The sequence below is a fragment of the Callorhinchus milii genome, unplaced genomic scaffold, assembly GCF_018977255.1.
Source record: "Callorhinchus milii isolate IMCB2004 unplaced genomic scaffold, IMCB_Cmil_1.0 Scaffold1, whole genome shotgun sequence".
NCBI lineage: Eukaryota > Metazoa > Chordata > Chondrichthyes > Chimaeriformes > Callorhinchidae > Callorhinchus > Callorhinchus milii.
The window spans coordinates 74071800-74095955 of NW_024704742.1; the positions used below are offsets into that span (position 1 = coordinate 74071800).

Sequence of the window (24156 nt, forward strand, 5' to 3'; positions counted from 1 at the left end):
AGCTACATGACTCAAGTTTATTTAGAGGATTGTTGCCAGTACACTGGGAGAAACTACTTTCTTAATAGTGCCACAGGATCTTTAACATCCACCAGGACAGGTAGATGGGACCTTGGTTTAATGTTTCATCAGAAGGATATCACCTCTGACAATGTAACACTGCAATGGACTATATGGGTTCCAAATCCCGATGTGGGTCTTGAACCTACAACCTTATGACGCAGAATGCTACCAACTGAGGCATGCTGACATTCAAAGGACCAAAAGAAAATACCCATGTGTAGGTGGCATACTCAAGTCCTACTTAACCAACCGCCAGCACTTCATATTTGCCAATTTTTTTTCTCTCACCCCCGGCTGGTCACCTATGAGGTACCCCAGGGCTCCATCCTTGGACCCCTTTTCCACATCTACATGCTCCCTCTCAACAATGCCATCCGCAGACACAGTTTTAACTTCCACATGTATGACGGTGGTACTCCTCCAGCTGTGACTCCCAGTCTCCTGCTGTCCTGTCAACTTGTTTGACGGATATCAAAGCATGGATGAGTGCAAATTTCCTGCAGCTGAATGTCGGCAAGACAGAAGCCATACTCTTTGGCTCCTGTCAACGTCTTCTCTCCTGCGGGTCTGAACCCCTTAACGTCTCTGGGCTCTCCCTCAGACTCTCCAAACCCGTGCACAACTTAGGCATCAGGGTCGATCCCCAGCTTTCCTTTCTACCCCACATCTGTTCCCTGACCAGGACCACTTTTTTCCACCTCCGTCACATTGCCCGCCTTCGTCCGTACCTCAAAACCGATGCAGCTTAACCCCTCATCCACGCCTTTGTCACTTCCTGGCTGGACTATTCCAACGCCCATCTCGCTGGTCTCCCTAACTCCACCATACACAAAATCGAATTAATTCAAAACTTCGCCACCCGGATATTCATCTGCATGAAGCTCTGTATCCCCATCACACCAATCCTTGACTGGCTCCCAATCACCAAACAGATCAGAGGACTTCAAGATCCTCTCGCTCGTTTTCAAATCACTTCATTCCCTCACACCTCCCTACCTATCTGACCTCCAGCATCCGCTGTCTCCGCTCAGCTGGTTCCAGCCTAATTGTCCCTTCCATTCAACCATGCCTTCAGCCATTATGTTCCAAAACTCTGGAACGCTCTCCCTTGATCCCTCCGCCTTGCCCGTTCTGCCCCACCTTCAAATCCTGCCTAAAGACCTTTTTGATCGCACTTACAGTCACATCCCTCTCCCCTTGGGTTGTTGTAAGACTTCGCCACTGTGAAGTGCTAAGGGCGCTAAAAAAGTGCCAGTTGTTGGCATGCGGATGTCTGGTTTGGATACTTTTAATCATGGCACTGGATTTCAATAACAAACTATTTGTGTGTTGTGTATAGTGCTGTTTCTTCATACACATATATCCTGAATTACTTTGAATGCACCACTATCTCATCATCCTTCAAAGAAAGTCCTAGGAAAAAATAATTATTTATATTTACATTTAGACCACCTTTCATGTCAGGAGGACATCTGAAATTGTTCCAAAAACCTCCAGATAAGTATTTTCAAACCTCCAGGTTAAGTATGTTTTCATTTATCTTTTCTTCCTCTATCTCCCTCCTTTCCTTTCTAATCTGCTCTTCCCTTTTGTTTCCCTCAGAACCCCTCATTAAATTATATATTAGGTTGGGCTCTTGTCTAACTTAATAAATTAAGCCAGGAGTCCAATCTTTTGGCTGCCGAAGGCTGGATTCCCTATTGGAGAAGGCACTGCGGCTGCATAAGCAATAATTTGTGTTTCCCTTCCAAAAACATAACAACATTGACACAGCACTTTTTTCATGTTGGAAGGACATCTTGACACTGTCGGCTGGGCACCTGAGCTGGGGATGGGAGCTGAGAGAGATGGGGTGGGAAAGAAAAAGATGACCAAAAGCATGGTCAAAGAGTTAGGTCTTGACTTGCCTTGGAAGCAGGGAGGGAGTCAACGAGTTGGAGGGATTCCAGGAATAGAGCTCCAGAGAACGGGTAAAATGGCAATGGTGGGGCAGATGGTGGGGGTTGGAGATGGTGAGCAAATGGGGGAGGGGTGGGGCATGCAGCAAGCTGGTATTTACTGGTCTAAAAGAATGGCCAGGTCGAGAAATTGCAGAGATAGAGAGGGGAGGAGATGGAATGAAGGATGTATAGAATTTTCTCACTGGGGAAAGGGAGTTTTCTGTGAGGAAACAATGCAGCTCATCACTCAGTGTCTGTCCTTGGGAGGCTCTGAACGTCTGTCCTGACAGTGAACCCCAAAACTTTGCCCTCACTTCTCTGCTCTCTCTCTTTGTTTCTCTCTCAATTCCTCTCAATCACCCTCTTTCTACTCCCTCTCGCGCGCACTCTCTCACTCGCCCTCACAACCTCTCCTCTCAGTCTCTCTCCACCCCCACCCCTCCCATCACTCTCAACCCCCTCTTCTCTCTGACTCAATCTCACTCCCAAACACACACACTATCTCCACACTCTCAATCACTGTCTTCTCTCACTCTCTATTTCTGTTCCCTTCCCCCTCCTCCCACACATTCTCTTTCTCCTAATCTCCCCCTCTCCCACACACACTAGGATTTCTGCAATTAATGTGTAAAATAATATCTCAAATTATATTTGCGATGTTTATATATATATATATTTGAGACATATGATCAATCTCATATGAAGGTAGTTGGTTGTGACTTTGCTCGAGGAGAAACAAAGGACTGTTTATAAACAACAAACTGCTTTCATTCCTTATCAGTCATTTTCTCATGGAAAAATGGTCTGCAGCTGGAGAGAGCTATGTTGCATTTGTTTTTACAAAGGAACCATCTTGCAAAAGACAATAGATGAAAGGTCACCTAATCAACAGTATAAACGGAGATCTATTCGAGAGAGGACGAAATTGGAATTTGTAGTCGTGAATCATATTCCAGCTTCTAAAGAATGAAGATCAAGACTACGATTTAAGCAACTCTAGACGTACAATAATATCTGGATACTTTTGGGTGATATCGAACTGGAAACCATACAATACTTGGATACCTTTTGATGGACATATATTTGGATTAAATTGGACATTGGTCCCCTATCTCTCCCACAGCATTTGGTTTGGTCAAGTTAAATCGCTGTGAACTATAGTATATGTGGATACATAAGCATAGTTGGATGTATTCTTTTAATTACTTAGAAATTATTAATCTGAATTAATAAACCTTGATTAATTGTACAACATTTGTATCAGTCCTTACTTCACCTCAGGGTTATGAAAATAAATTAACCCTTACAACAGTCACCTCTCTCATTCACTTTCCCCCTCTCACACGGACACTCTCACACTCTTAATCTCTCTACTCTCTCCCTCTCTGTCAATCACTCTGTCTCTCTCTCCCCCCCCCCCTCCCTCACCCCTGCTTTCTCACCTCTCTCTCACACACACTCTTCTCATTCAATCGCTCCACCCAACCGCTGTCCGCTGCTGGCCGACACAGTCAACCAGGCCCTCTCTTCAGGCTCTGTCAAACTCCCCCTCAAAACCGCTGTCATCACTCCCCTCTTCAAAAAAAAACACCTTGATCTCTCGAACCTTGCAAACTACCAGGTCATTTCAAACTTGCCCTTAATTTCTAGTCTTCAAACACATTGTTGCCAAACAACTTTGCTCACACCTCTCCCTCCACTCACTGCCTCTACTCTAACCCCTCCAGTCGGGATTACGCCCTGCCCACAGCAGATAAAGTGCTTGTCAAAGTCACAAATAACCTCCTCTCCTCCCTCTGTTCCCTGCTTTCCTGGATTTCTCCGCGGCTTTTGACAAAGTCGATCACAGCACCTTTCTTGACTGCCTCTGCTCCCTCACTCATTTTAGTTGGACCGAACTCTCTTGGTTGGCATCCTACTTGACCCACTGTCATCACTGTCTCCGCTAACCATTTTTCTTCCCACTAAACAGTCACCTGAGGCATGCCCCAAAACTCCATTCTCAGCCCCCTTCTTTTCCTCATTTACATGCGGAAGAGAGCTAAGTTATGAAGGTAGCTCAGAGGAGCTGCTGGTTTAAAAGAGGCGATTTGAGAAGCTAGTTCTCTGAAGCCTCTGTACTGTGTTCTCTAGATTAAGTAACAGCCTTTTCTGTACGGTTGCAGTTTGCTGATAGTAAACTGTTAGACTATGTTGGTCTCTGTAATCTTGATTATCTGGTGTCCAGAACACGAGACTCAATCTTTAGAGTTAACAACGATGACACACAAATCTACTTTTCCTCCTCCAGTTATGACCCCAGGTCCACCAATGTCCTCTTGTCAGACATCAAGGCCTGGATGAGCACCAACTTTTGCAGCTGAATGTTGACAAAAGGAGGCTATGCTCCTCTGCTTCCGTCCATGTTTTCTCACCTGCGGCTCCGACCTCCTTAACCTACCTCAGACTCACTGAACCTGTGCACAACCTCGGCATCAGGTTTGATCCCTTGTTGCCCTCCTGCCCTATATCTGGTCCCTGACCAGGATTGTCTTCCCCCCAGCTTTGTCACATTGTCCACCTCCAACTGTACCTCACACCCAGTGCAGCCAAAACCCAGATCCACTCATTCATCATCTCCTGCTTCAATTTTTCTAATGCCATCCTCACAAGTCATCCCAGCTTTACTATTCATTAATTCCAATTAATTCAAAACTCTGCCAACTCTATCCCAAATCAAACTCCGCACTCCATTACCCCAATCCCTATCAGGTTCCACTGGCTCCCTATCGATTTCAAGATCCTCATGTACAAGTCATGTACAAATCACTTCATACCCTGGCACTTCCCTATCCGTCCAACCTGCTTAGACCCCACTCCCTACCTACCACTCACATACTTACTTATCTCTGTTGATCCTTGGTCAGGCGTCTGTCTCCTTTTGATGCATGTATCCGATTCTACTAATACGGATCATCCTACCCATAATCAAGTCATTGTGTTAAACTAAAACAGGAAATAAACACATGCAACATTTTTTTTAAACAACCAACATATTTATTACCAGGAAAATTCTGCCCTGGGTTTTCCTCAAGATCATTACAATTTGAACGTGTATTATTTTCTTGAAACAAAGCATGATTTAAAAAAAACACAACCTGCTAAAACAAATTTTAAAATAACCCATCTGTTTAACATACATCCGAACACATTTATTCAACACCTTGAAAAAGTAGATTCTTATCAAAGTTACCCTAAATATGCACTTCTGTCCTTTTTAAAAAGGAAAAGCTGAAACCCACAAGCATTCATTTGAAATAAAATTTGGCATTGTAAAATGTTTGCATATTTAATTCTTAGTGCAAATTTTTGCAAAACTGAGTGTAAACATGTCAGTCAGAAATAGTTGATCTTGCTATCCATTGGAAACTACAGCTCCAGTCTGAAAAACATTGTAGCAGAGATTAAACTTTGGATAGGGTTTCACATGTCCTTCCCTCACCTTACAGTACCCGTTTTTCTGAGTGGGTTTACACAGAGAAACCTACTTATTTGCAATAGCAGAAAGGTGCCGTTCATCTCTGTATATATGGAATATAAGCAGAGGGTGAGGAGAAGGAAAATGTTATACATCAGCAGCAAGATTTATATAATGTATTTTTTCACATAAAATGTATCTCCCTCTCCCACTCCAAATTCGCCCCAGTTTGCCACCTGAAAATAATAATAATCCTTGCTTTGATACAGCGCCTTATCATTACAATATAAGAACTATTGGTAAAGCTGCAAGTGGCAGCTGCTTCTCCAAAATTAAGAGAATTAGAGTGAATTTACTGTATAAAAAGTTAGTTTTTCATTACAAAATTCTCAGCAAAACAAAACACACTCTTATTGAATGAGGCTGGGAGAAATATGTGGACATCTTTAATTCAAATCACAGATTCTTCAAGGAAGATAACCTTCATTCTCAATATAATAATAATCGTTGCATTTGACATAGCGCTTTTCATGTCTTCTAGACGTCTCAAAGCGCTTCACAGAATATGCTGTAAAGTGAATTGACTGAATATTTGTAAGCGAAACGCGGCAGCCAACTGCGCACAGCAATGTCCCACAAACAGTCGTGGATTGAAAATGACCAATTTATTATTCTTTTGTTTTGGAGGGATTATTATTAGGCGTGTGGAGTAAGGAAACTTGCCCAAGGTTTCGCTCTGCCTGGAATTGAACTCAGGTCTCTCGCTTGCAAAGCGAGTGCTCTAACCACTGAGCCACAGGACTCCACATATCCTTCACATATCATAGGATACTGATCAAGTACAGTAGTCCTAGGTAAAAGGAGGACATTATAGGGAGCACAACTGTGAGTTCTGTGCTACTGAACTATATTTTGTTTTGCAAGATCCAGATGTAATGTCTGGTAGAAGTAGACTGATTGCTGCATTGAGCAGCCTAGTCTGTTTAAGTGCCGGCCAGGACACATCTGTAGAATATGTGCAATAGCTTGTGATCTAACAAGACAGAGTTGTACCAGCTAGTTTGTAAAACCCTAAAACCTACAAATCACCAGCAATATTTTCCAAAGAATTTCAACTAGGATTTAAAAGAAAATTCACACACTGCTTTATAAAAATGCGCGTGCACAAGGGTTTATTCACCCAACATTTAACTAACAACAGTAACCAAATTGAAAGCAACAGAAGTCGCAAGTAGCAACTCTGCTGGAAATGAGGATCACTGACCTGCAAGAATTCTGCTTGGATGCAACTGACATCTGAGGCAGAGTTCTAGGTTGAAGTAAAACACTTATGTTTGCTGTCACTATCTGCAGCTCAGAGATGCTATTTGTTATTCTGATCACATTTTTGGTTATATTGTCCTGATTTATTTTGAATATATTCAGTATATTTAAAAATCTTATGTAAAAGTTATAACTAAAGAAATTTAATTACATCTCATCCATCATATTTTCAAATTTCAGACCATTCAGTGAGTAAAAAGGCCAATCATAAAAATTAAATGCAAATTTTGAAACCATTTCCGACATTAGTTGACCGATTCTAAGACAGAATAATCAAATGTAAATAGAAGTTTGTTTAGGTGATTGTTATATGCAACAGATTATTCAGTAACGGGCTTTCCTGCAGTCCAATTGATGAAGGATCTGATTTGTAGCTGGATAAACTTGCCTATATAACTGAAGTAACTTGTTCATTTTTTTTCATGTGAAAATATTTGGATCCCAATGTTACAAACCACAATAAAGATGTTAGAAACGACAGCTACTCTGTATGAGTGATAGAATATATAAACAGCTTTTCTAGCCTGAACCCAAATACTTTTCAGCCAGATGGAACATAACAATTAAAAGAAATACATTTGATAAAGCTACTTATGTTGAAATATTGCAACTTAATTCTCATGAGGTACTAATAATAGTACTTGCATTTCAAGTAGCACATCACCAAAACATCTCAAAGCATTGCAGAAGATTTACTGTAAAGTATAGTGACTATTTGTAGGCCAATGTGTGCACAGCAGAAACGAAGTGAATTTTATTTGGGGGATTGTTGGCCAGGACAATGGGAGAAACTCACTTCTCTTTTTGACTTGTGGCCAAGGATCTTTAACATGCATCTGAACAGGCAGTTGGGGCGTTGGTTTATAACGTGTCATCCGAAGGACGGCATCTCCGAGTGCATTACACTGGAGTGCCACTCGACTCTGAGCTCAAAATCCCAACATGGCACTTGAACCTATAACCTTTTGATGTGCAGTGACTTTGACGTGCAGGATTGCAACAACTAATATGCGCCTACCTCAACCCAATTAGGAATTTAACGATTCACCAAATCCAGACAAACTCACCTGAAGAGGTAGCACTTTCCACAATGCATTATACTGGAGTGTCAGCCAAATATAATAACTCAAGTCATGGTGTGGGGCTCAAATCCACAACCTTCTGACCCTGCGGCAAGAGTGCTACCAACTGCGCTAGACTGACTCTTACCAGAATAGGACAGGGCCATCTGATTTCTCCTTCAATGCTCCGCATTTAGCACATTCCTACATCAATCTCTACTCCCTTAACCTTGTTGCTGCATCTGAAATGAAATATACATACCCCCTGGAGAGATGCTTCCTGCTTACTTAGTTCTGGAAAGTATGAAGTGTAAGTTGGCAAGTCAAGGGTCAGGGACCTCAGAGTGTGTAGCACATGGCTTGCCATTGGCATGTTTCTCACTGTTTGTGCAGCTGAGACCACTCTCCCCATTAAGATGTTGGCTTGCAGGATTAAGAAAAGCTACGTGGGAAGATTTTCTGCTGTGACTGCTACCTTCTACGTCCTGTTGATGAGCGAGGTGGCTGGTCTGTCATCAATAGTTTATTTAAGTACTGTGGTGGACCTGCCTTTCTCAGATGATCAAGACTTGATTCCAATAGTTCACAGCCAGCTTATCTCTCCTTCCTCACCCCCTCCCACCACCAAAAAAGATGATAACTGGAACATATACAGTTCCCATTTATTGGCTTGAATAATATATATTGAGATGATTAGAAGATCAGAGATGGCCTATTATGTTAGCACTTTAAATTTAATTTAGGCGCAGGGTTCTCTGATATTAGGCACCAGGGAACGCCATGTATTGCTATGTGGTCGGCACAGATAACACTCCCACTGGTCTGGAATAATCTTTTCTTAACAGAAGCAAGGAGTCCAGGTCATGAGCAACAGGGTAGAGAAAATGTTCAATAGGAAGTAATGGAATAATTAGCTAAATACGATGTATTTAGAGATACAGCACAATGTCATAAGTTTGCTTGGTTGAATTCAGACTTTCACAATAACATAGGGAAATGTTTAGAACTAAAGAGGATTGTCCTAGGGGAAGGCAGGCCAGCAGCTGGGAGCTCTTTTGTGCACTGGTACATGACAAGCCACAAAAGGCGAACATGATTAAAGGTAACTGCAAACCTAAGAGGAGAAATGGAATAAAATGGAAAATGTAACAGAAAAGTCATCTGGGTTTCTTAGTAAAGAGAAGTCACGAGATCGAAAAGCAGTAGGGCAGTCAAAATGTAAAAGCTCCTGGAAAACAGGAAGCAGACAGCTGCTTAAGTTTGGCACAAACGCTGGTAATATTAGCTGAATTTTGTTGACATTTAACTCTTAAAATGCTTTAGCTGTCAGAAACATTTATTTCCTCCTTGTATATTTTGCTTAAATTGGATGCATGTTCAGATAAGGCTTGCTATCAGTGTGCAGTGATGTGTATTCCCTGTGGTATAATTTCTACTGTTAAAATCCTTCATGTCTCCTCAACCATTTTTGGGAGGGCAAATGTTCTCCTATAAGAAGCCTACATTATTTCCTCATTTTACTATTTGCTATCACGCCCTACATTTAAAATTAGTAAAATTCATAGTTTGTTTATTTGTCATATCTGCAAAGTACCCCTGGGGCAATTAGCACATCTTATAAGAAGCTAGAACATGTTCCTACTCTCAAAGCAACAAGATTATTAAAAAAAAGTTTTGAGCCAGATTTCTCATCTCTTCTCCTGATGGTGTTGACTCTATCATGAACTACAATTTCAGGGTTACCTCAGGTTTGAGTCCAGGCAGATGGCACAGCCATGGGGATATTATAGCGGAACCTGATCTTATCTTTTCCTAAAATCCACACAGTGCACATAACAGCAGAGGCCATTGGAACCAGCAATGGTGGCGATTTACCCTTTCTAGTCCAAGGAACAATAATATCAACTGAAACACCACTTGGGAGTTAATACAGAATGGAAATCCACCCTGTGAGTTAAGGTCCATACAGCAGGTGCTAAACCAGGACTGAACCACTACTTACTAGGCCATCGGTAAGATAAAAATCAAGCTAAGAATTAGGTTTGAGTAGTTAAGTTCACAAAGAGATGAAGGAATACATTTTGTGCAGTTCCTCATTTAGCATTGACCTAAAACACCAGATCACAGCACAGTCTTCTGGGAAATTGATTTATTTTCTTCCAGCTCTTAATAACTTTTTTAAAATCTGTGAATTTCTAAGATTTAAGAACTAAATTGTAGCTCATTGGCCTGCAAGTAAGTTTTTTCATTAAGATATTTGTCAGTCTCCTTGGGCCAGGCTGATTGCTAATTGTATTTGGGGCCAAGTAAAGTGGAAATGTCAATCTTCTTTGGTAGAGTTTAACAATGTAGGATCGAAAATTTACCAAAAATAAATGTTCCATCTCAGATTAAAAACTAGGCACTAGGAGCCGAAAGGAAACAGTTACCTGGAGGGTGCAGTGCCAGGTACTTTACACCAACTTTTACGTAAGTTAAGTGTTACCTCCGATGCTCTTTGAGACGCTACCCTGTGTGGAGGGCGCTATATAAGTGCAAATTGTTGTTGTTCCAAAGGTAACCACAATATTCCTTGTTGCACTGCTGTGTATCGGGGGAAATAGAAGCAAAAAGTTAATTACCTTAGCCCAAATGACAGTAGGCAATATTTTTATAACAGTAAATTTTCCAGAATATGTTTAAGAATTCCTAATATAGGCACAGGATATATAAAGGAGGTATGTATATGTTTTGAAGAATGCAGAATGCAGTGGTTTTAAATACAGAATTGATGGGATACCCCCGTTTAAAAAATATTATCTATCCCAAGTATAGAGTAGATTGCCTCTTAAAACATTTTTGTCATTTAAAATATACTTCATATAAACAAATAAATTGTATAGGAAATTGTGAAGCAAGACTTCACCATCAAATCTGATAAACATACTAAGACACATAGAGGGCAATGAATAAGGCACATATATGGAATAGAACATGAAGAGGAAGTTCCTGGATTTGACAAATCCAGATGTAGCTGAGAAAGGAAGGAAGGAATTTCTTCAGCATCTTAGTTAACTCAAGGAAGGTGGCCTTCCAGGCCCACCAATGTCCACATCGATAAAGGTGTACAAGGGATACTTCTTGATCTCTATTACTCGATACTTCAGTGAGTTCAGACCATCATTCTGCATTGTCAGTCTGGTATTTGAAATTTTGTTAAACCTGCAAACAAATAATTCAAAACAATTAAACTTTAATCTAATGTACAATAAGTCTTTGATGGATTGGAATGTATAAATCCTTACTATATCAAAGGAAATCATTTATTTTTAAAAATGGTTTCATTGCTTTTGGGTGGGCAATGGCAACAATAAACCTTTTGGGTGGTCAATGGCAACAATAAACCTTTTGGGTGGTCAATGGCAACAATAAACCTTGTTTAAATGTCTCAAAGGACATCACAAGTAACTACTGTCAAATGTTACAGCTGTTTTGTAGGCAAGCAAAACAGCCTTTTTTGCTAATAAGAGCTCACAGTCTGGCAGATTGTTAGGCAGGACACCGGTTCTCATCAACAACCTTCCAAATAAATTCATCTCAATTTAGGATCTTGCTGGAGCAACTGGCTGTATTCCATGTATGGCCAAGCATTCCTTCAAAAACAATTACTCCATTTGACTGTAATTACCTGTGAAGCACTTTGAGACATTTCAAAGCATTATAAAAATGCAAGCTTTTTCTTTCTTTGAAGTGTTGAAAACTTGACTAAAAATTAGAGTACTGGAGGAAGAGGCAAAACAATCAGTATGAAACTGATTACATGCTCTTGATAGCATCCTCTCCACTTTCCTGGATAATATTTAAATGTGTGTCTACAGGCATACAGGCTCTGTTTGGTTTAGAGTAGTAACCAGCTCACCTCTGAGGATTAGGTTCATTGTTTTTATCTCGTTCATGTTTTATCATTCTGCATTTTCCTATGACACCATCTGGCCTTGATATTCCCATGCCTTTGAAAATTATCCTAAAAAAAGAAAAAGGATTAGACAGATGGGAAACAAAAATTTAAGCATTTCACTTTCTAGCCTGGAGAAATCTTGGAAATCTGTATAGTTAATTCTTGGGATTAGATAAGTATTACGCACACCTTCTGGGTGGACAGTGTGGCTCAATACTAGACAAACAGAAATCAAACATATGTGGAATTATCAGTAGTTTTGTTTGGAGATTTGTGTTTGTGTTGTGTTTGTGTTTTCACAATAAATTAAGCTGTAAGCAGCACCCGCCTTGTACAATCCATGTGAAACACTAAATTTGTCTTGGCTTCACTGCTCAAACCCAATGGGAGAGATTGTATCACTTATGCTACATAAGCAAAGTGAGGAAAAGAAAACCATTTTGTCAAATGATTGTCAATTTGGCACAATTTCACATGGATTGTACAATAAATCAAACAAAAACCTACCTCTTGTAGATATCATCATCTTCCCCTCCCCAGCCCCAATATTCATTGGGAAATCCATTGATTTTCTCATGTTGTTCTTTACTCAAAGATGAGATACCTCCAAAGAACTGATTGTATGGTAAGCTTGAAAAAAAAATAAGATTTAATAATAGTCTTTATAATTCTTGATTTCTCCTATTCTCCCCTAATATTTTCATGCTTAAATCTTTATAGGAACTTATCTATTCTTATCTTATTTAGTATGATCTCCAGTATTTTATTCTTTTGATACATATAGTTCATTATGCAATGGTGGTAATAAAGATAATCGTCTAGAAGTTACAACAGCACTCAGTGATTGCTGAACCCACACCAAATTGTGAATTCTAATATGTCAACTTCAGTTAGTTTGCAACATTATGCTTTTCAATCTACTCGGCATGTCTTGGAGATCATGGAAACCAATAGTCTACTTTCAAAGGACAAGGATTCACACCTAATTAAGATCTGTTACAAAACAGTGATCATTTCACATCAATGGGCAAAATTTTTTGAATAAAGAAGGCCTTTGAGTCTATTTGATCTCATCCTTACCAACCTCATCCTTACCTACAGTTTCCCCATTACCAAATCAAGCTGTTTCTAAAATGAGTCTGGTTTCCTGGCCTTGATCACTGCCCTAATAATCCATTCCAACTGTTACTTGCGTAAAGAAATAATTTCTAATGTCCTGCCCTAAAGATGCCTCAACATCTGCTCGACTCTCTTGCTCGCTTAGTAGACCTGGAAGTTTTTTAAGGGTTTACTTTCTTTATCCTATTAATACCTCAATTAAAATGTATCTGTTTGTGAAGTTGAAGCTCCCTAACTGATCTGGTTATTCCTTGTGGCTCTAGCACTGGAGATCAGCCAGTTTCACCCTGCTCTTCTCTGTACTACCATTAGGAGGCTCCATGTATTACATTATCCCATACTGTACATATAGTTCCGAGGTGCACCCATTCAACGAATTGTAAAATATCATCATGGCATCTGAGAATTAGAAGTTATTTGATTTCCTCATTGAAATCTTGAAAGTCACAGTAGTAAAGATAAAATAGTAGAGTAATTAGAAGGATGGCTGAGGGACACGGAAAGCAGATCCTGTTTCTGAAATTGGCAGGACTTAGTGATCTGGCTGTATTTTGTATATTAATGATTTGGACGTAAAATGGGATTACAAAATAAATGTACCCTGATGAAATCTCAATGTGTTTCATGTATGAATGGAGGAGGATTGTAAGAAAAATACTCTATAATACTCAAATAAATACCTAATTCTGTATGTCAGAGCTCACCTCCCCTACAGAGTAATTTACAAATGTCACCTCCTGGACCAGAATACCAGCTGGCAGGATCAAAGAAATGGTACAGACGCCTGAAGAGCAGTTATCTCATACTCAAGAGTTATGTTGTTTTTAATCAATAAAATGTACCCTATCTTGTGAACAATGGAGTAATAATGTTCATTTCTGCTGCTGTCGGTATTGTGATCTGTATTGACATTGGCTTGCTGCACAGGTCATATGGCAGTCAAGAATGGCAACCAGTCATCAAATCATTGCATGTTTGATATGCGTTGCAAATCGAAGAAGAAAAGATCCAGCCAAGGCTATTCTTCTAAAAGATTTTACTTTAAGCAGGTTTCAAATTTGAAGGTATTTAGAAACTCAATGAACTAAATATAACCAATCTTTGTACTCTTTTCTATTTTAAAAAAATGCAGACACTGTTAATCTCACCGGAAACCAAATTTATCCATTGCCACTGCTATGTGTCTTGGCTGGCTGTAACACTTGTAGAGGTTTCGGTCATCCATGGGAATCAAATCAACATCACTGAACACAAAACAGTTGTAGTCATATTCTTTCAAAGCTTCCACAAAACCTACGTTGAGAATCTTAGCCCGATTAAAGGTTTCCTCGCCATGCTGAAAAGATAAATCAGAAAAATAAACACAGAAGTCCAACTCATCATCATCATCATCATGAAATCCATTCTGAAACTCTTTGAAAAAAAATGATGATTAAACTGGGAACATCAGTTGCATTAAGAGCAAAATGAGAACCATAGAAATCTGATGACCAGAAGAAGGCCATTCAGCCCATCGTGATTTGGCTCTTTTAAATAGCAATCCTTTCCATCCCATTTACCTGCCCTTTCCCCATACCTCTGCAGTTTACTCTTTTTTTAAGAAAAATATATTTATCTAGTTTTCTTTTGAAAGCTAATATGGATTCTGTCTCAACCACCGCACACAGCAGGGTATTCCATATCCTAACAACTCTGCGTGAAACAAATTCTACTTATCTCCCCGTTTGCTTCTTTCCTGAATGTCGCCAGACTACGGCACTACCTCACCCCTCACGCGGCTGAAACTCTGGTCTACGCCTTTATCACCTCAAGGCTGGACTATGGGAACTCTCTCCTCGCCTGCCTTCCCGGCACCTCCCTCCACACTGCAGGTCATTCAGAACTCTGCAGCTCGTGTACTGTCCCGCACCAGACTTCGGGACCACATCACTCCCACCCTCGCTCGCCTCCACTGGCTCCCCATCCCCCAGAGGATCGAATTCAAGATCCTCATCCTCACCTACAAGGCCATTCACGGCCTCGCTCCCTCCTACCTCTCTGACCTACTATCCCCCTACCTACCTGCCCGTACCCTCCGTTCCTCTGGCTCCGGTCTGCTCCACATTCCCCGCCCCAACCGCCCTACCATCGGTGGTCGGGCCTTCAGCCTCTCAGCCCCGAGGCTCTGGAACTCTATCCCCAGTGCCTTCGCCGCTTCCTCCCTTTCCTCCTTCAAGGCCGGTCTCAAGACCTTTCTCTTTGACCGTGCCTTCAGCTCCCCTCTCGACTCTCTACCCCTCCTCGCTCCCTCCCTTCCCTCCCCTCACCCTGACCATTTCCCCCCTGCTCGGGTCCTGACCCAACTGTACAGCGCCTTGGGACGTCCTCCCGACGTGAAAGGCGCTCAATAAATGGAATCTTGTTGTTGTTGTTTCCTAGCTATAATAAATTGATACCCTCTGGTCACTGATCACCAATCATTAAAATCAAGATCTAACTCAACTGTGTTCAACATCACTTCTGCCACCATATCCTTCATTTCAATCTGCTTTTCCTGAAGAAATGGTAAATTACTCAAATTATCTTCCAAACGATCATAGTAAATCTGGTAATAAAATAGAAGAAACCACGAGGATTGCACGATTCAAAGACATTTTGTCTTATTGTGCAACCAAAACAAATGGCGGGGGGGGAAGGGAGGAAAGGTGGGGGTGGGACTAAACAGAGAGCCAAGCATGGACAAACTGTGCCAAATAGCTTCCTTGTTTGCTGAAAAATTCTATAATTTTACCACAGCACTCTTTTACATCTTACTTAAATCAAAGTATCCAGGCACTTCAGCAAAAGGCTGTTAGATGAAACCAAAACAGATTTTTTTTTGAAAAAGTACATTGTTCAGAGTTAAAAGTAATTCTCCCCACATCAGGATTCTGAACTTCCTCTGATTTTCTTGAGTGTTGGTAACTACTTAGTTCGCTGATAACATGGAACTTCATATAAACAAGCATTAGTGGCAATAACTTCTTATCTCCGCTTCTGAGTCACAGTTCCTGTAGACTACTAAAATCAAACTTACAATCAAAGTTTACCCTTAAGAATTGTATGGTTACTATGAGCTGTTAGGTTTATTAAATTATCATCCTGTTGTATACTCAAATATTCTATAGAAATACAAGTAAACTCATCACTTCAAGAGAAAGGGGCTCGGTGATGAGTTATCCGGAATGGCAAGTTAGGTAGGTGAATACACACATAAATAAATTATATTGACAGGATGGTGACAAGTTATTAGGAGTCAGGGTCAAGTTATTAGGAGTTAACTGTATCATAGGCTTTTTATAAATCCTGAATGTACTAACTCATGTTGAGGATGTGGATCTGAAGTAGGCTTTTGGAACTTTCCCTGGGCTATTCACTCACGGAGTTGAGGGGAAGACATGGTTGCACAGATCCCCTTCCAACAGGTTACACATTGGACAGTGAATACATTCAGGAAAGTTTCCCCTCCCCTCTTCCTTAGTCCTGGTATACAAAGACCAGCTGGCTAGAGATCATCAATCTTAGCAGAGACCAGAGTTTAAGCCTGGGATTCTCCAAGCCAATATGACTCACAACCACACAAAAAATGAACAGCACAATATCATGTCAAAACATCTTAAAATGAACATTCTGATTTTTTCCATCCACATCTTCAATACTAAAATACATGGAAGAACTACCAGGATTTGTAGTTAATCCAATAAAAAATGCTGAAACAGAAATGATCTTTGATGTGATTGAGAAAATGAATCACAACAGCAAGGACATGAGCATGGAACCAAAGGGTAGAATAGAAAGCATATAGAGTGAGAAAATTAAGACTGATGAAACAGGCAGGGTAAAGTTAACAGACCATAGGAGAGCTGAAAATAATAATTATCCTTACATTGTATATAGTGGATGGGCATCTCAAAGTGTTTCACAGGATGTGCTGTAAACTGCATTTTGTAGACGAAAGAATCAATGTGGCAAACAATGGTGACAAAAGCGGTACAACTCGGCAATCCAAAGAAATATTAAATTGCAAAACTATTGAAATGCATCATATTTTATTTGCTGTGTGTCTGTTTTCTAGTGAAGTAAACATTGCCTACAAAATCCCTGAGGCCCTCCAGATATGAAATTACTGCTAAGCTAAGTTCCTCCATAAACCTCAGAAAGGAGTGGCCAGTTGATAGAGCTCTAGAGGATTAGGGCTTGAACAGCAGCATAAGAGCTGCCAGAGCTGACATCAGAGCTACAAATTAATGCCCAAAACACAAGCTTCGCAGGGCTGCACTCCAGCACTCTGTATGAATGCTAGCTCTGTTTTTATTACCAATGTTAAAGTTTCATACACTGCTTCCTCTGCCAGTGGAAGTCTCCAAGAACCTGTAAACTCTGTTAACCATCATGTACCGATCCAGGGTTAGTGGAGCATGCATTAAGACAGCAAATGTCTGGCTTGCCAATGGAAAAATTGCACTGGGTTCTTTCAAGTCAAATTCATAAGACAATGTGCTTATTACAGATTTTCCCTATGTCACAAAGTAACCTCTTTAACCCTTATTGGAGAGGTTCAACGTGGAAACTTCCTAGTACCCTAGATAAGTATCAATGCCCATTTCACTTTACGCACATCACAATGCCTCCAATTTATGAAGTGTCAGTAATCATGCATTGAAGTCTATATCCAGATTCTCCAGATGAAACATAATGTGGCAGCTGGAGAGACTTTAAAATAGGAGGGTAAAAAGCCTTCTTTGGCAAAGGTTTGAGTGAATCTTGGACACCTCAATGTGTTCACAGCCAATGCGTGCGTTCAAAACATTAACAGTCTCTACCTCAGCTATAGCTAACCATTGGGTGCAAAGCAAAGTTTCAATTTTAAAAGAAATTATGCTTTCAAAAAAAGTTTAGATACTTTTTTTAACCCAACTGTATTCATGTTTACTTACCCTACTTTAACCAAACTAAAACATTTAAAAAAAAGCTGATTCATCATCCACTTCTCTCATTACTTCTGCCTTTCACTAATAACTACCTCCATTTCCAGCATGGAGTTGACTTGCTCGCAAGACTTATTGGTACATCACCCATCCTGATTAGCGGTTCCAGTCGTTAATTAGCCTCTGGGTAAAGAAAAACATCCTGATATCTGTCCTGAAATTGTCCATTGCAACTTGTGCGCTTATTTGACAATCTTGGCATATCTAAAAGTATTGTTGTAGGTTTACTTTTCCAATTGAGTTTAAAATCTTGAACACCTCTATACCTCTAAAGCCCTCGGAGATGACTTTTGCAAGCCCGAAGTGTCCTAGGTTATCTAAGAGTTACTCATAGCTCATTCCTCGAACACTGGGGATCATCCATGTTGCTCTTCTCTGCACCGTCTATAGGGCCTGGGCAGCCCTTTATGTTGTGGCTGATAATATCTGCATTGCCTGATAGTGATTCTACTGCAGACTCTCAATGCTGACCTTGACCATTGGTCACATGGTGCAAACATTCCTTTGCATGTTTACAGATATTTGACAGGTTCTCTGATCTCAATACAGTCTTCAGACCTACAGCTTTGTTGAGAGCAGCTTGTTGGCAAGTACAAGCAATGGAGGCTAAAGCAAAGGTATCTCTCTGACCTTGATGTTCTACTTCCCTAATGCCTGATATTATGCTGTTATTTTGCTTGCACATTAAAAGAAAGTAACCAGGGGAAAGAAGCCAGAGTGCTTACTTACTATGCTTACTTACTAAAGATGTAAACATTCTAAAGTGATATTTTAAAATAAAGAAAACAGAACTGTGCTAACAATCCATACAAGAGGAAAACGATTACCGTATTAGAGGCCTCTTAGTATTACACAGAATAATCACATCAATCTTGAGAAAGGTTTTCCTTTTGGTGATGCACATTCATGCACAGAGCCCAGAAGGAGTGACATAAAATCTGCAAAGTATATTTCACATTACCGGCCCAGGTGAGCAGAGGAGAAGTTCTTCCTTCTCTTTATAGCAGCTAGCTAATGCAGTGGAGAGAGGCAAAAATCACACTTCCATAGCACCTTTCACAACCTCAATTTGTGTTCTGCAGAAGATAGAAGAAACAAGCACAGATCTAGAAAAGAAAGCAAGTGGGTTGGGGGTAAAGAGAAGAGAAAGATAAGTGGAGTAAATGTTAAAATAAGCAAAGGAAACATTCTTAAAAGGTATTTTTCATAACATCAATTTTTTGAACCACAATCAGAATTGTTTAGGGAATTTCAACCTCATCTAATGGTGATACACCATCTCATATTAAAACGCTGATTTTTTAAAACTTGCATCAACACAATTAACTTCAAAGGAAACTTGTGAAGTAATATTACAGTAGCTAATATAAACATTGCTTTACTCATTCTTTGAGCGAACATCAACTTGCAACATACAAATAGAATTTCCATCAACCCAAGAAGGAAAATCACCAAAGGACCAGGTTCCGCTAAAAATATCAATTCCATGACTCAGTCAAGTACTAAGAAAAGTTTCAAGTATCATTCTTTTTCTACTCCACTGTACAGAAGCTTTCATTTTGAGTCTTGCTTCCAGACTTTAGACAGGATCCTAAGCAATAAAGTAAGATTTGTACAGTTGCAGTATTGTAAATGGTGAATATTGCTTGCATTTGATTTAGCATAATAATAATAAGAATAATCCTTGCATTTAATATAGTGCTTTTCACGTCGCAAGGACATCCCAAAGCGCTTCACAGAACACACTGTAAAGTGAATTGACTGTATATTTGTGGGCGAACGCGGCAGCCAATTGCGCACAGCAATGTCCCACAAACAGTCGTGGATTGAAAATGACCAATTTATTATTTTTTTTGTTTTGGAGGGATTATTACTAGGCGTGTGGAGTAAGGAAACTTGCCCAAGGTTTCGCCCTGCCTGGAATTGAACTCAGGTCTCTCACTTGCAAAGCGAGTGCTCTAACCACTGAGCTACAGGACTCCACGAGCATAATCACATAAGTCAATAAGAATCCTTTGACACTAGGCTATGTTTCTAAATGAGTAAACCATGCGTAAAAGCATGTATATATGTGTATCACCATGTGTATAATGTGCAGAGGGAATCGCGAGTGCCTTTCATCAAGGATCTGACAATCAATGGAAAGGATCAGATATTTTTGTAACCGATGAAAACGGTTTAATGATTAAGGACACTGGTAGCTCTCTCTATACAACAACAACAACAACAACTTGTACTTATATAGCGCAATATAGCGCCCTCCATGCAGAGTAGCTTCTCAGACTGCTTAACAGTGTCGGAGCCTGACTCCATGCAGGAGGGGGAAGTTAGTCGTAAGCACGGTTGAAAAGGAAGGTTTTCAGGCGGGGCTTGACAAGGGGAAGGGGGAAAGGCAGAGGGACTGTGTTCCAAAGGGAGAGTATTCCAAAGTTTTGGGACGTAGTGGCTGAAAGCGCGACCTCCAATGGTGGGTCAGAGGATGCGAGGGTCAAGCAGGAGGCTGGTGCCAATCGAGCGGAGGCACCGGGTGATGGATTGGGGAGTGAGGAGGTCAGAGAGGTAGGGAGGTGCCAGAGAGTGAATGGATTTGAACACGAGTGTGAGGATCCGTTTGGTGATGGGGAGCCAGTGAAGCCTGGTCAGAATTGGTGAGATTTGGGTATGGAGTTTGGTCCGGGTCAGTATGCGGGCGGCAGAATTCTGAATGAGCTGGATTTTTTGAATAGTGGAGTTGAGGAGACCGGCGAGGAGTGTGTTTGAGTAATCCAGGCGGGAGGTGACAAACACATGAATGAGGGTTTGGGCTGAATTTGGGGTAAGGTACGGTCGGAGGCGGGCAATGTGGTGGAGGTGGAGGAAAGCGGTCCTGGTTAGGTACGAGATATGGGGGAGGAAGGACTGCTAGGGGTTGAACTGGACGCCCAGATTGAGCACTGGTTCGGTGAGTCTGAGGGAGAGCCCAGGGAGGTTGAGGAGTTTAGATCTGCAGGAGTGAAGACGTTGACGGAAGCCAAGGAGTATGGCTTCCATCTTGTCCACATTCAGCTGCAGAAAGTTTGCACTCATCCAGGCCCTGATGTTTGCCAGACAAGCTGATAGAACATCAATAGACCTGGAGTCAATGTTGGAGGAGGCAAAGTAGATTTGCATGTCATCCGCATACATGTGGAAGTTTACCCCGTGTCTGCGGATGACATCACCCAGAGGGAGCATACAGATGAGGAAAAGAAGAGGGCCAAGGATGGAGCCCTGGGGTACCCCGCAGGTGACCGGGTGGGGGCGCGAGGAGAATCCATTTGCTGAGATGAAGTGGAGGCAGTTGGTTAAGTAGGACTCGAACCATGCGAGAGTGGTCCCACTAAGGTGGATGAGGGAGGACAATTTGTATAAAACACTGCATATTAGTCAAAGCCAATCAGATCTAATAAGGAGAAAGATTTTCCAACTGATCTTCCTCAGAGTCCACAAACCATTAAAACGTCCTTTGGCCTGGAATAAATTGGCCTCAGAATTTATACACTGCAACCCACGAGAGCCAGACAGATCTTGAACATACAGGGAGATAGACATGGTTCACGATCAAGCAGTTTAACAACACAGAGAAAAAAACTCTCAGCCTCCGGCATGACTAACAGGGACAGAGACGACTCACTATGTTTAACAGACCTGGAGGAGTGCAGGCACCTTTCTTCCACAGCCAGTGTCCTGTATTCTCTCGCTATGGCTACTCTCACTCCCGGTTCTCACCCAGGTACCAACTAATTGGTCTCAGGCAACAACAATACATTCCTTTTTTATCCTTTCATGCCAGGAGGATGCCCCAAGGCACTGGACAGTCGAAGTTTTGCACCAGAGCTGGGAGTTGAGTTCGGGAGGGGTAGGGGCCAAGGGGGGTGAGGGTGGGAAGATGATCAAAGGTGTGATCAAAGAGGGCAGTCTTGAGACGGACCTTGATGGGGTGAAAGGAAGGCATAGCACTCGACTTCAGAATAGTCCAGACGTGGCCATGTGGCTAGGCCTCAGACCTTCTTTGTCTTCCCTGATCTGGCAGAGCCAGAAATTTCCTTCATGCAGTTCCAGAATCAGAGAGACTGGGGGCAAATCATGTTACAGCTTTCATACCACCCAATTCCTCTCAGTACAGTGCAAGACCCATTAGGCTCAGTTGGCTGCCACAATGTCTGACCTAAAGTCTGTTAAAACACTTAGTGTCAATGGGAGGGGGAGGGGAAGGACACTTCCCACACACAGAATAGGTAATGACATGATTTATATATGCTTAACAAACATTCAGCAATTTGAGGACATTACACCAAATAGCTTTGGAAAGTTAATAAAGGCAAGGCTCCTTCAATAGTTGCCAGCTTGTACATTGACACAAAGAGATTGAATTCAACCGTAAAACTGAACAATTGTGTTTTGTTATTGGTTCGCACCAACGCCTAGCACCAAGGCAATTGTTCTGAACAATGGTGAAAGCTGCCTAAATCCAAATATTTGGGGTGGGGGGGGGGGGGGGGTGGAGCCATAACCTCGACTGAAGTACTGGTTTTAAGAAGAGACTTGAAGACAGATAGGGAAAGGACGAGAGACAATATGATACAAAATTGGATTTGTATAGCGCCTTTCACATTGGGAGGACGTCTCAAGGTGTTGGACAGTCATGGATTTGGACTTGAACTGGGGGTCGGGATTGAGGAGAGTGGAGGGCAGGGAGTTAGCCGAAGGCTCGGTCGAAGAGGAGGGTTTTGAGATGCGCCTTGAAGAAGGCAAGGGAGGGGGCGGGGCGAAGGGAATGTGGGATAGAATTCCATAGGATGGGGGCAGAAAGGTTGAAGGCCTTTGGAGCGGGCCGGGTGGAGGATGTGGAGCAGGCCATACCCTGCTGAACGGAGGGAACAGGTTGATATGGGATCAGCAGATCGCAGAGGTAGGAAGGAGCAAAGTCGTGGAGGGCCTTGAAGGCGAGGACGAGGATTTTGAACTCTATCCTCTGGGGATAGGGAGCCAGTGGAGCTGGGAATAGATGATGGGGTCACAGAGCTTCGTGTGGGAGAGGACAAGAGCTGCAGATATAGTGAGCTTTAGGGAGTTCCAGAGGTTTGGGGTGTAAAGTCTGAGGCCTGTGACCAATGCTGGAGGACACTTTTGAGGTCCATAATAATAATAATGATGATGGCTTGACAAAGTATCTGATGAACAAAATATCAACCTCATGCAAAAAGTAGCTATTTTCAAACTTCTAAGAAAAGTAACAACAAATATGTAATATATAGGTCTGACTGATCCATCACCGGAAACCACTTAGAAAATACCTCTACAGAATGATTTAAACTGTAATAACATAACAATAAGAAATATAATAATTAACTTTGTATTGCACCTTTCAAATCCGAGCATGAGCCATGTGGTTCTGCAGTATTCCAGGGCACTGCTGATGACAGCACAGCCATCAGCAGCACTTGGAGGAGGGCAAGGATTTTTCTCACTCAGCTCTTGTTAACCCTGTGAGCCAAATCTCTAATAGGTAAGTAAGTGCTAGCTAAACAAGCAGCAGGACGTCACAAAGCACTTCACAGGATACACTGTAAAGTACAATGACTGTGTGTTATGTGAACGAACATGACAGCAAATTCATTTCAAGCACCGCAATGAAACAGCCATGAAGTGAATGACCATTTATTTTTCTTTACTAATAGTACTGCAGGATCATTAGCAGCCACCTGAACAGGCAGATGCAACCTTGGTTACTGTCTCATCCAAAGGATGGCACCTTCAGCAATGCAGCACACCTCCAGCGCTACACTGGACTGCCAGCTTAGGCTATAGGAATTCCAAGTCTCGATGAAGCTTGAACCTACAACTATCTGACTGAGAGGCGAGAGTGCTACCAACTGAGCCAGGCATTCCTGTGTGAAGGACCATTTCATGGATGTGCTGAGTTTCATCCTCCTTTGTGGAGGGGGGGCGCGGGGGGTGGAGCAGAGGTAAGTAGAGTCGTGTAGGGTAGTGCTAGCTGGACAAGCAGCAGGAATCTTGCCACACTGTGCTCTCAACAACAAGCTGTGCAGTTTTAAACTCCAGCAGTACTCCAAAGCATATCTTTGGATCCCTAAGCTTTGGCTCTCACCAACTAGCAGGGTGCTTCCCTCCAGGGATAGAGTGCTGATTCCATTCCAGACACAGGGAAATGACCAAGTGTATGCGGAGGACAGATGTGGAACACTCCTTCTGGTATGGACCCTCTTAA

At 41.7% G+C, this 24156-nt stretch overlaps 1 protein-coding gene across 1 annotated transcript in view; it reads right to left on the reverse strand.

Annotated features, from left to right (window-relative positions):
- Nucleotides 1–7630: 7630 nt before the first annotated feature.
- b4galt1l (DP-Gal:betaGlcNAc beta 1,4- galactosyltransferase, polypeptide 1, like) overlaps nucleotides 7631–24156 on the reverse strand; it is a 30460-nt gene continuing 13934 nt past the window's right edge. Inside the window, exons 3-6 of the mRNA XM_042344519.1 lie at nucleotides 14049–14236; nucleotides 12289–12411; nucleotides 11743–11847; nucleotides 7631–11045 (exon numbers count right to left, since the gene is read on the reverse strand). Coding sequence (XP_042200453.1) covers nucleotides 10895–11045; nucleotides 11743–11847; nucleotides 12289–12411; nucleotides 14049–14236 — 567 coding nt within the window. The 3' untranslated portion in view covers nucleotides 7631–10894. The remainder of the gene's footprint in view (nucleotides 11046–11742; nucleotides 11848–12288; nucleotides 12412–14048; nucleotides 14237–24156) is intronic.